Source organism: Crocuta crocuta, unplaced genomic scaffold (assembly GCF_008692635.1).
Source record: "Crocuta crocuta isolate KB4526 unplaced genomic scaffold, BGI_CrCroc_1.0 scaffold180, whole genome shotgun sequence".
NCBI lineage: Eukaryota > Metazoa > Chordata > Mammalia > Carnivora > Hyaenidae > Crocuta > Crocuta crocuta.
The window spans coordinates 1,754,408-1,766,141 of NW_027527549.1; the positions used below are offsets into that span (position 1 = coordinate 1,754,408).

General features: G+C 36.5%; 1 protein-coding gene and 1 long non-coding RNA gene across 2 annotated transcripts in view; one reads left to right on the top strand and one right to left on the bottom strand.

Moving 5' to 3' along the window:
• The first annotated feature begins 922 nt into the window (after nt 1-922).
• LOC144233989 (bile acid receptor-like) overlaps nt 923-11,734 on the top strand; it is a 12,061-nt gene continuing 1,249 nt past the window's right edge. Inside the window, exons 1-9 of the mRNA XM_077767085.1 lie at nt 923-986; nt 3,110-3,472; nt 5,351-5,491; nt 7,353-7,489; nt 7,594-7,698; nt 7,864-7,963; nt 9,057-9,179; nt 9,585-9,710; nt 9,871-9,984. Coding sequence (XP_077623211.1) covers nt 923-986; nt 3,110-3,472; nt 5,351-5,491; nt 7,353-7,489; nt 7,594-7,698; nt 7,864-7,963; nt 9,057-9,179; nt 9,585-9,710; nt 9,871-9,984 — 1,273 coding nt within the window. The remainder of the gene's footprint in view (nt 987-3,109; nt 3,473-5,350; nt 5,492-7,352; nt 7,490-7,593; nt 7,699-7,863; nt 7,964-9,056; nt 9,180-9,584; nt 9,711-9,870; nt 9,985-11,734) is intronic.
• LOC144234009 (uncharacterized) overlaps nt 1,988-11,734 on the bottom strand; it is a 13,295-nt gene continuing 3,548 nt past the window's right edge. Inside the window, exons 2-5 of the long non-coding RNA XR_013335836.1 lie at nt 10,459-10,732; nt 9,001-9,173; nt 4,600-4,762; nt 1,988-2,129 (exon numbers count right to left, since the gene is read on the bottom strand). This is a non-coding gene — a long non-coding RNA (uncharacterized LOC144234009). The remainder of the gene's footprint in view (nt 2,130-4,599; nt 4,763-9,000; nt 9,174-10,458; nt 10,733-11,734) is intronic.

The following is an 11,734-nucleotide window of genomic DNA, read 5'->3' on the forward strand; positions in this document are numbered from 1 at the left end:
AGAAGATAAACAAGTTTTATCTTAGAAGATAAAACAAGTGCTGCAAAAGGCATTTTTTTCTCACTCTTTAATTTCCTTCATGAAAAAGTCTAATTTTTCTTTCTAGTTCTTCTAAATTTAAGACAGTGAGATCTTGAAACTATTAGAATAGCGATTATGAGAATCAGTTATTAAGACAAGAACTGTGCTGGATTTTACATACATTAATTAAACTCTCCCAATAATTTTGCCAGGACGGTTTTATTATTTTTCTTCTACAAATGACAAAACTAAGGTTTAGAGAGGTTTAATAAATGACCGATAAGTAAGTGGTGAAAGCAGTGTAATGAAGCCTGACACCAAAACCTGGTACACTTTTAAAAGCCACTTTGAAAAAACTAAAGCCACATTGATTCTTACCAAGGTTTAATGAGTTATTTGTAAAGAGCTGAGCAGTAAGAAACTGGCAGAATTAGGGGCACCTGGTTGGCTCAGTCAGTTAACCATCTGACTTTGGCTCAGATCATGATCTCACGGTTCGTGGGTTTGAACCCCACTTTGGGCTGACAGCTCAGAATCTGGAGCCTGAGTCAAATTCTGTCTCTCTCCCTCTGCCCCACTCACAATCTGTCTCTCTCTCTCTGTCTCTCAAAAATTAATATTAAAAAATTTAAATTTTTTTAAATTTAAATTTTAGAAATTGGCAGAATTAATAATTTGGTGTTTAGAAATTGAAAACTCAATATTTTTCCAATTAAAGTATAAATATAAATGTATAATTTTAGTATAAATTCTGCTAACTCTTCTGTTTCAAAAATAGTACTGGACTTTTATAAAATCATGCTAGTTGATAATCATGCTTTCAAATAGTCTACAAAACTTTTGTTTCCTTCAGGTTCTATTTCAGCATTCACTGATGAATAAGTGAGAATTGGACCAGAGAATGGCAAATACTTATGTCACTACATCTGATGGGTACTGTCTTACTGAACCAGTGCAGTACTATGGTATGTAAACAAAAAATTACAGTGTAATAGTTAATAAAACGTTTTTGTGTGGAATATTGATTAATAACAGGGCTTTTTAAAAAAGAAATAAACAAGTAAACCAAAGACTTAAAATTATTCTCAACACGAGGAATTAAAATAAAAAACTTAATAAAAAATTATTCCCTCTGAGAGAATATAATTAATTTAAAAAATCAATAATACAAAAATATTGTAAGCCAGAATCAAACATAATGAGGGAAAAGCCCAGCGTGCCTGGGTGGCTCAGTTGGTTGAACATCAGACTCTTGATTTTAGCTCAGGTCATGATCTCACAGTTCATGGGATGGAGTCCCGAGCTGGGCTCTGCACTGAGAGCTAGGGGCCTGCTTGGGATTCTCTCTCCCTCTCTCTGACTCTCCTCTGTGTGCCTGCGTGAGCACTCTCTCTCTCTCAAAATAAATAAACTTTTTTTTTAAAAAAGGAGGGAAATGCAAGATAGTATAAAATTGTATCTAATTTAAAATTTTTGAATTAACATGCCCATTAGAAGTTGTTTTAGGAGTTAGTTGAAGCTAGTTCACTTGCATTTTAGTAAATGTAGCTCAGAGTGCTATTCAATATACTTGAAATTTTAATCTTGATATAAGATTTTTATCAAAGGGCAAGAAATAGAAACAGAATGCAGGATGAGATAGGAATTTTCTCTGAAAAGAGTAAGGCTATAATATAAATTTAAAGGAGGCAGTTTTCTTGTAGGGTTAAGGTTAGGGTTAGGGTTTCAACTCTGATTTTCATAACAATGGAACATCAGTCAGTATTCTAAGGTCTTTTGACACTCAATCAAGAAGGGCCTTTTTCTTTAAAAAAAAAAGTTACATTGTTTTTACTGATAACCTTTCTATTTATATCAGGTGCTCATTAGCATTTATTCAACACTTAGCGTTAGACTGAATGCTATATGATTGCAAGTGATTTATGTGAGTTAGTTAATGAAAATTATAATGTTTACTGACCTTGGTGGTAGAATTTTGAGACTAACCACCTGTTGACTCAGCATCAGGAAAAGTACAAATATTACTAGTTACAGACATATGGCAGGGCAACTCAGTACTCCTGGGTCCATTTGGAGCCAATTTTCCGGATGTAGATTTAACAATTTCACTGAAAGCAGAAAGTAAGTTGATATTTGGGAGTTTCTGATAATTATCATAATGATATTTGTTAAGCACTATTTTATATTTTCTGTTTTATATTTTATATTTGTTTTGCATACCGTATTTTATTTACCCTTAGAGTAGCCCTTTGTGGTTAGTGAATTTATACCCAGATAATTGCTAGTTAGAATTGTTGGTCAACAAACCACAAAAGAAACTAATAATTTAAAGCAGGCCCATAAATTGCAAAGGAGAGTGTTAAGGTATATTAAATAGAGAGTTCAAGTAAAAAAATTTATTTATATTTATTTTGAGAGAGAAAGAGAGAAAGTATGAGTCAGGGAGGGGCAGAGAGAGAGGGAGAGAGAGAGAATCCCAAGCAGCCTCCACACTGTCAGCACAGAGCCCAACGCGGGACTTGAACTCATAAACTGAACTCATGAACTGTGAGATCATGACCTGAGCCGAAGTCAGATACTTCACTGACAAGGCCACCCAGGAGCCCCAGAAAAAAAATGATTTTTGCTTGCAATAACCAGGTAACTGGTAAAATTGTATTTCAGTTTAATATTTTTGGGAGGTGGCCAGTTTATTAATTCATCTCTTTGTTGACCTGAATGTACAACAGATAGTTGTATCCACAATAAGGGAAATGCAAAAGATGGGGAAAACCTTTCATTCCAAACTCTGGGAAATACGCATTTCTATTTAAGATGGAGGCCAGATTTAGTTTGTAGGCCATTAGCAGCTACTTCCCTTTCTCCCAGCTCCTGGGCAACCTCTGCACAGCGCTGAGATGGCAGTACTTAACGAGGCATTGCAGTACAGTTCGCTGCTTGCTCCTCGTGCTGGACAAGCAAGTCCCTGCGATGGAGTGGACGTGTTGACCTAACTGCTTGTGGAGCATAAAACTCTTTGACTTTTGAAAACAATTATGGGATTTTGACTTTTTACCATTTGTTCTTTTTTTATGTTAAAAACAACTAGATATTCTGCCAGAGCCGATCAGTTATCAGCTGTACGACACTGATTTTCAAGAATCGCCTTTTTGCCAGTATTCTACTGTCCAGTTTCCAACGGCTCTGCAGTCCCAATCTTTACAAAGTCATTTCAACACTTATAGCTTGGATCCACAGTTCAGTGGTGGAGAATGTGGACTTGTTTCCTGTGAATTAAATAAGCCCACTTGTGTGGTTGACCATGATGCTGAAGATGGATACCCTGGAATACAAAGGTCCAGACTAACTCATTCTTCTATTCGAATTAAGGGACAGGAAGAACTCTGTGTAGTTTGTGGAGATAAAGCATCAGGATATCATTATAATGCACTTACTTGTGAAGGTTGCAAAGGTAAGGATAAAGTTAAAACAAAACTGAAGTCCTAGAGCTCCCTGAAGAGTCATGAAATTTTAGGCCTGTAAGAAGACCCTTACTTTTTAAAGTGTGAAAAAGCAAACCAAGGAGAGCCATGGACATATTTAAAGGTGATCAATCTGTGGCATAAAAGACATGAAAGGGGAATGTAATAAAGTTTTGATTTAGTTTTCATTTTTGATGAAAACTTTTACATTTAAATATAAACCTCAATATTTATATAATTGCAGGAGGTTTCTGTGTTCCCAGATGAATCTAGTATTGGAAAGGAAAATGATTTTTAAAGCATCTAAATGGTAACTATTACACCTGCCCATGTGGTTGGTGTAATTCATGCATTAGAAGGGAATTTGAAATTAAATGACTTCTATGATCCTATTTTAATTTCTTTTGGGATGCTTTTTGGAAAACAAATGGGAAGTTTGCAAGTGAAGATCATTATTGACAAGAAATTTTCAAAAAGTGAAATAGCACTTGATAAAATTTTGAAGTTTTGAAACACTTCTGCACTTTTTTTTTTTTTACAAATGCAACATTGAGACAGAACCTGGAAATGAGGAGGCCAATGCAGTACTAGGTAAACATATCTGCCAGAAGTCCATGGTGAAGATTTACTGTCAGAATCTCACAACTTATCCCTCACAAAGAACAACCAAATAAACACTATGGGAAATGAGGTACCAGCTTTAGGAATAGAATAGCCGGGCAAGTATTTGCTTACTCTAAAATGCAGGGCCTTGCTGTTTAAACTAGGTAGAGGATGAGGCATAGTTCTTGAAAACTTCAGCTGAGCTTTCTGCTCCCTTTGTTGAATCTAAATCACTAAACTCTCACTCTCAAGTGTATCTACATGAAAAAGGTATGGCTGGCCTCCAAGAGGGGCATTAACATAGCTGATCTACTTTACTGGTTGGAATGGATTAAGAAGATAGCAGGGGGGACTGCATAGGAATGGGAGATGAAAGAGGAAATGGGAAGGGGGGCTGCTATGCATGGATTTAGGAAATGAAGGAGAAAATATAGATACCTCCACCAAAACCAACACACAAAGAACACAGCCTACTCAATGTCGCAGGCCAAATAACCTAACAATATTTTCTCACCTGTGGGAGTGATAAAAAAGGAAGGAACAGGGGACTAAGTTTTGAAGATATCTCTTCCTTTATGGGTTGAGGTGGAAATGTGAGGAGAGAAGAAAAGAGGTTTCGTCTGAGTACATGTTCTTTCAAAGGCAGCTAGAGAGATGCTTCATGGAATCTTGATATTCTGTAAAACATAGTTGTAAAAATGCTTTATTTATTTATGTATTTATTTATTTATCCTTAAATAGTTTATTGTCAGGTTGGTTTCCATATAACACCGAGTGCTCATCCCAACAAGTGCCCTCCTCCATGCCCATCACCCCCTTCCGCTCTCCCCCACCCCCATCTGCCCTCAGTTTGTTCTCAGCATTTAAGAGTCTCTCATGGTTTGCCTCCCTCCGTTTCCCCAACTATTTTTCCCCTTCTTCTTCTGCTTTGTCCTTCATTAACTTCCTCCTAATCCTCCTATAAAAAATGCTTTAGATGATAATAGTATAACCATAATAAAATAGATAAAATAAAATCTTGATGTGTTGGAGTTATTTAAATTTTTGGATGTGATTATTGAAAGGAATACCCTTGGAATACAATACAGCAATCATGAGGGAATATAAATATCTATCAAAATAAACCTTCTTATTGATAGAAAAACACATTTTATTGAAATAATGTAGTTATTTTGGTCACTTTACTAGGAAGGTATATATTCATTAAAAAAAACAACTAAAGATACCTAATCGTAAATTTTAAAAGTAGTTTTTCTTGTCATTAGGTTTTTTTCGACGTAGCATCACCAAAAATGCAGTGTATCATTGCAAGAATGGTGGCCACTGTGAAATGGACATGTACATGCGTAGGAAATGTCAGGAGTGCAGACTAAAGAAATGTAAGGCAGTAGGAATGTTGGCAGAATGTAAGTATTATTGTGGATTTGGGGGGTTCTTTTTTTTGAGGGGGATTTTCGTTTTAAAAAAAAATTTTTATGTTTATTTATTTTTGAGACAGAGAGAAACAGGCATGGGTTGGGGAGGGGCAATGAGAGAGGGAGACACAGAATCGAAAGCAGTTCCAGGCTCTGAGCCGTCAGCACAGAGCCTGATGAGGGGCTCTAACCCAGGAACCATGAGATCATGACTTGAGCAGAAGTCGGATGCTTAACCGACTGAACCACCCAGGCACCCTTTAGTTTTTCTTATCTTTCAACTTAATGCATTCCTCAAATTGTCATTTTGAACATTAACATATTTGTCTAGATTTAAGCTATATCTCTAGCAACTGATAAATTAGGATGACCAGTAACCAATCTAGGTAATTATTTCCATAAACCTTGTTCTATATTATATTGCTCTAGTTTTGCCAATAATCATATGTTCTTTCTTAATTGGAAATTCTTGTACTGTCATATTACTTAACGTTATGCAAATGTATCTATACAGAGCAGAATTTTTTAAAACATTTTTTTATGTTTTCTTTATTTAAAAAAATTTTTTTAATGTTTTAGTTATTTTTTAAGAGAGAGAGAGAGAGAGACAGTGTGAGCAGGAGAGGGTCAGAGAGAGAGGAAGTCATAGAATCTGAAACAGGCTCCAGGCTCTGAGCTGTCAGTGCAGAGCCCGACGTGGAGCTCAAACCCATGAACCACGAGATCGTGACCCGAACCAAAGTCAGATGCCCGACTGACTGAGCCACCCAGGCGCCCCTAGAGAGCAGAATTTTAAAGTAGTAGTTCTCCTTCTTTGGTCTTGCATCTTTACAAGCCTACATGATTGATACCTAGGGAAGTAGAGCCTACTAACAACCCATAGATGTCAGAATCCAACTCAACAGGCAGAAGAGTACCTAAGCTGTTTGTTACTGAGTTTTAGCTTATAAATTACAGGATGTCATTTAATCTTCAGAGCAGTACTAAGAGTTTGGCATTATTCCTTCAATTTCTCCTATTCCCCAGAGCTCAAAATCTCATGGTGATTTCAAAATTTCATTTTTCCTAATAAGCTACCATTAATGTTTTCTTCTCATGTCTAACCTAGACTTGGACAAACTTTATTGGTATTTCTTCATTTTCTCTTTTTAGTTCAAGCTACCTTCAACTGCTATAATATTCAATTTTTATTGTAACACTCTTGTTCAATAAATACCAATGCAATATCCTGTTTATATTATACTGCTTATTATAATAAAATCCAAGCTCTTCAAAATTATTGACTGAAAGGATTCCTATTTAAAATTCTAGGTTGGAGTAGATCTTAAGGTTATCCTGTCCAGCCTGAATCCTTTACTTTATCCCTGTCTGAGATTGCTCAGGCTGTCATAACAAAATACCATTGTCTTGTCTTGTTAGGAAAAAATTGACTTAGCTAATTTAAAAAATTGTAAAATATTCTCTTGACCTATATGAAAATCAAAGATAAAAGCTCACGGATAAGGTAGTTCAACTGCCATACCAATTGATGTTTTATGCTGCTTCCAAGATCTAATTGATGTGTATATTTCTCTAACATAAAAAGGTCTAGATTTATAGTTTGGAGATGCAAAATTAATTTTTAATTTATGTCTAGGCTGACTGCATTTTTAAGTAGAAGGTAGTGATGGAAGGGAAGGGAGAAAGTAACGTAGTAAATTTAATTGCTGTGTATATCCTTGCCATTAAAGAAAGAGTCTTTGTGAAAAGACAAGTCTATATATGTGTATCCAGTATAAGACAATTTTCATCAACTCCTAGAATGTTATTTGCCATACCTAAAACATTTTATATGAATTTTGTTGTATCACAGGTTTGCTCACAGAAATCCAATGCAAATCAAAGAGACTTCGAAAGAATTTTAAGCAGAATAGTGTTTCCTCTGGCATCAAAGTGGAAGAGGAAGTAGACAACAAGCTTGTATCGTCCACCACGCCTTCTGGAAAAGTGGCAAGACTCTTTTTATAAAATTTCTTGTTTCTTTAAGGATGACATGATGTCTCGTTTAAGAAGAATTCACTACTGTTCTCTCCCTCCCCCGTGTTTTCTTATAGATTAAGGAGAGCGTGGAACTAACTCAAGAGGAACATCAGCTCATTAAGGACATTGTGGCTGCTCATCAAAAATATACAATTCCTTTAGAGGAGACAAAGACACTTGTATGTGTCCATTACTGGCAGGAGATGATTTATAACCAATTATGTTAGAAAATCAAGAGCATCAACATGAAAGTCGGAAAATTTAAACTGTTAATTGAAAAGTTAAAATTTTTAATTTACTTAAAAGAAAAAAATTCATTAACCTTATTTCTTCTTGTTGGCTAGCTGCAGAAGTATGCAAATCCTGAGCTGAGCTTTTTGCAACTTTCAGAGACAGTGGTCCTACACCCACAGGGGTTAGTGGATTTTACCAAGGGGCTCCCAGGTAATCACTTTACCTTTGGAAAAAAATTATTTATTTTTTATTTAATTTTTTAAAAAATGTTTTATTTATTTTTGAGACAGAGATAGAGACAGCATGAGCAGGGGAGGGTCAGAGAGAGAGGGAGATACAGAATTTGAAGCAGGCTCCAGGCTCTGAGCCATCAGCACAGAGCCTGATGTGGGGGTCGAACCCAGAAACCACGAGATCGTGACCTGAGCCGAAGTCGGACGCTTAACCGACTGAGCAACCAAGGCACCCCGGGGGAAAAAAAATTACTTTAATACTTACTTTTTTGGAGTTTCCTGTTTTTTTAAAAAATTTTTAATGTTTTATTATTTATTTCTGAGAGAGAGAGAGAGAGAGAGAGAGAGAGGACGAGCATAAGCAGGGGAGGGGCAGCGAGAGAGGGAGACACAGAATCCGAAACAGGCTCCAGGCTCTGAGCTGTCAGCACAGAGCCCGACACAGGGCTGGACCTCATGACCTGAGCCGAAGTCGGATGCTTAACCTACTAAGCCACCCAGGCGCCCCTGAAGTTTCCTGTTTTAAAGGATGAAGACTATTTAGGAAAATAAAACCCTCTATTTTTCAAGCAAAGCTGGTGGGAATGGGTCATTTTGTCTGCTTTAAACAACCATGTGGTTGAAAGTCTAAATATTTAAAAATATTCAAATGACTCAAAGGCCTTAGACCGAGACAAATAATATGATTAAGTGTATCTTTTAACTTTAGATAAAACATGGAACAAAATTGCCAGTACAATATGAAAAAATCAAGGTACAATTGGCCAAAACTTACCCATCCATGTGTACAGATAACTCATTGTAAAAATAAATTCTTTGAGGCTAAACTATGTTCAATTTGCTCTTGCCATATGAAAGTATTATTATCCAGTTCTGATGAAGTGCTTCAAAATATTACCATGTAGAATCAAGAGTTTTATCTAGATTTGAAGTTCCAAATCGTGTTTATTCTAAAGAAACACTTAGGATTTACATTAGAACTAAATGGATAATTAAAAATACTAAAGCTTATACCTGAAAAGTATATTTTTGTTACTGATTTCAAACAATTATGTGATCTTCTGTTAAAGGATTTGAAAATTTGACAACTGAGGACCAGACTGCATTACGCAAGGGATCAAAAACTGAAGTGATGTTTCTTCATGGGGCCCAACTTCACAGTCTGAAAGAATGTCTCTCACCAGTTTCTGAAAGTAAAAAAGGCCAGCCAGCATAATCTTAATGCTAAGAGTTAATATTAAATACAGCAATAAATTATACATTGAGTTACTTTTTCTGATTATATTTTTGTTGTAACTAGTTAGTGTAGGAATAGAATTTCATAATAGCTTTTCTAATTCATCGGTCTAGCTTTTGCTTTTCTTTTAAAGGAAACCCATTTTTCATTATATGGCATCATAGGAAAAATCTCCTTGGAGAGTTTTCCACACAAAATTTATGTAAAATCTAAACTATTAATCTCACTTCATGTTTCAGTAATAAAAATTGGAAGTCTACAATTTGATGGGAATGTTTCCTAACAGATTAGAGAGAATGGATTTGCTATCTGTGTAAAGAAGTTGTTTTAAATCAGACTTTATAATTTTCCCTGTTACTAGGTACTATGAGAGTATCAAAGCATTCAGGTGACTCGCTGAATTGTCACCATCAGGGTGTTAATAGGAGTGTTATTTATTCTATGGAACCCTTTCGCAAGGAAGACTGTCACCCTACTACACTGACTGGTAATATTACATGCCATACAACATATTATATTGGATGGGAAAAATTGGTCAGATACAATGTTTCAATTTATTGTTCTGCTTTAAGAAAAAGCGATAATGGCAGCATGTTTGACTCTGCACTGTGTTCTGACGAAAATACATTTGCTATTAATCTTTTTAGGTACTGCTGAAGAATTTATTAACACATTGTTTCACTTCTACAGAAGAATGAGTGAGCTTAATGTTACTAATACTGAATATGCTCTCCTTGCAGCAACAACTGTGTTTTTTTCAGGTAAAAACCGTTCAAAAGAAAAGCTTTGGATCAGTTTGGCAATCAAATCATGATGTCTGTGGTTATTATGTTATTCACTGATGCCAAATGTAACAATTTTGTCTCACAAAATCTCTTTCTCCTTGAGAGAACTCTTTAGCTTACCAACATGCTATAATTCTTGCATCTTAAAAAATACCTTCTTGACCCAAAATCCCCTTTCAGCTTTTCTCCAATTTCTCTGTTCTACTTTACAGAAACAATTTTTTTTGAGTTTTCTGTACTCCTGTCTGTATTTCTCTCAACTCATTTACTCATGAACCCACTGCAGTCAGATTTTGTCCCCTTCTTTCCACTCTGCCATAATGTGTCAAGGTCTTCAGTAATCTGGCATTGCTGATTGCAGCGGTCAATTCTTAGTCCTTATTGTACCTGACCCATCAGCTTCATCAGACAGAGCAGATCATTCCTTCTCTCTTGGAACACTTTCATCACCTGGCTTATGTTGGTCACTCCCTCCTTCTTGAAAAACTTTTTTTCTCCACTTAGTTTCCAGGACATCACACTCTCGTGATTTTCCTCCTCAGTGACTGCTCTTTCCATCTCCTTTGTTGATTCCTCCTCAGGTCTCACGCTGATAAATGCTAAGAGTGTCCTAAGGCTCAGTTCTTTTTTCTTCTTCACTGACTTGAACCTTTGAAATTTCATCCCATCTCATGGCTTTGAACACCATCTACATGTTAACAACTCCTCAATTTTTTTTTTTTATCTGAGAGAGAGAGAAAGAGAGAGTGTGTGCAGGAGAGTGAGCAGGGGAGGGACAGAGGGAGAGAGAACTTATGCAGGCTCCTTGCTGAGCCTGAACTGAGCGTGGAGCCTGATGTGTGGGGCTCAATCCCATGACTCTGGGATCACAACCTGAGCTGAAATCAAGAGTCGGATGCTCAACCGACTAAGCCGCCCTGGTGACCCAGACAATTCCCAAATTTACATACCAGCTTAGACTGCTCCCCTAAACTCCACTAAATAGCCTACCCAAGAGTTCTACTTTTGTGTAGTAAGGCATATCAAATTTAACCTATCCCAGGGTGAACTCCTGATCTCTTCCTGATCCTCCTATATTCTTCCTCCATCTTTACTAAATGGCATCTCCATCCTTCAAGTTGCACAAGCCAAAATTTGTGAATTCATTCTTCACGTCTTTCTTTTTCTTACACCCACATCAAAAAGGCAACACGTCCTGTTGGCACTAGCCTCAAAATATACCCGGAACTCAGCCAGGTCTTACTGCCCTGTTCCTGCCCCCTAATTCCAACGAGGGTCCTTTTGTGCTTTCCTGTTTCTGCCCTTGCCTTCCTACGGTCTAGTCTCTATACAGAGACCAGTGTTATTCTTTTAAAACATCTTAGCTCATAACCCTTCCACGGTTTCCTATTCTACATAGCTTAAAGCCAAGTTTTTTCCATTCTTGCCTACTACTATCCCTTTCGCTTACCTCACCACAGCCACATTTTTTCCCCCCACATTAGTTTTGATACATATTGTTACTTGAAAATGTCAAGCAGGCTCCTGCCACAGGTTGTAAGGTACTTGACAAATATGCTTGGAAAGCTATTTCCCCAGAATAGCTACATGCCTCCCTCCTTCATCTTGGATCTCTGCAAAATGTCCTCTTACCTCTGATTATCCTTTTAAAAATAGCTACTGCACCTCCACCCTAATTTCTTTTTTTTTAAGGTTTTTTTTTTTTTTTTTTTTTTTTTTTTATTGA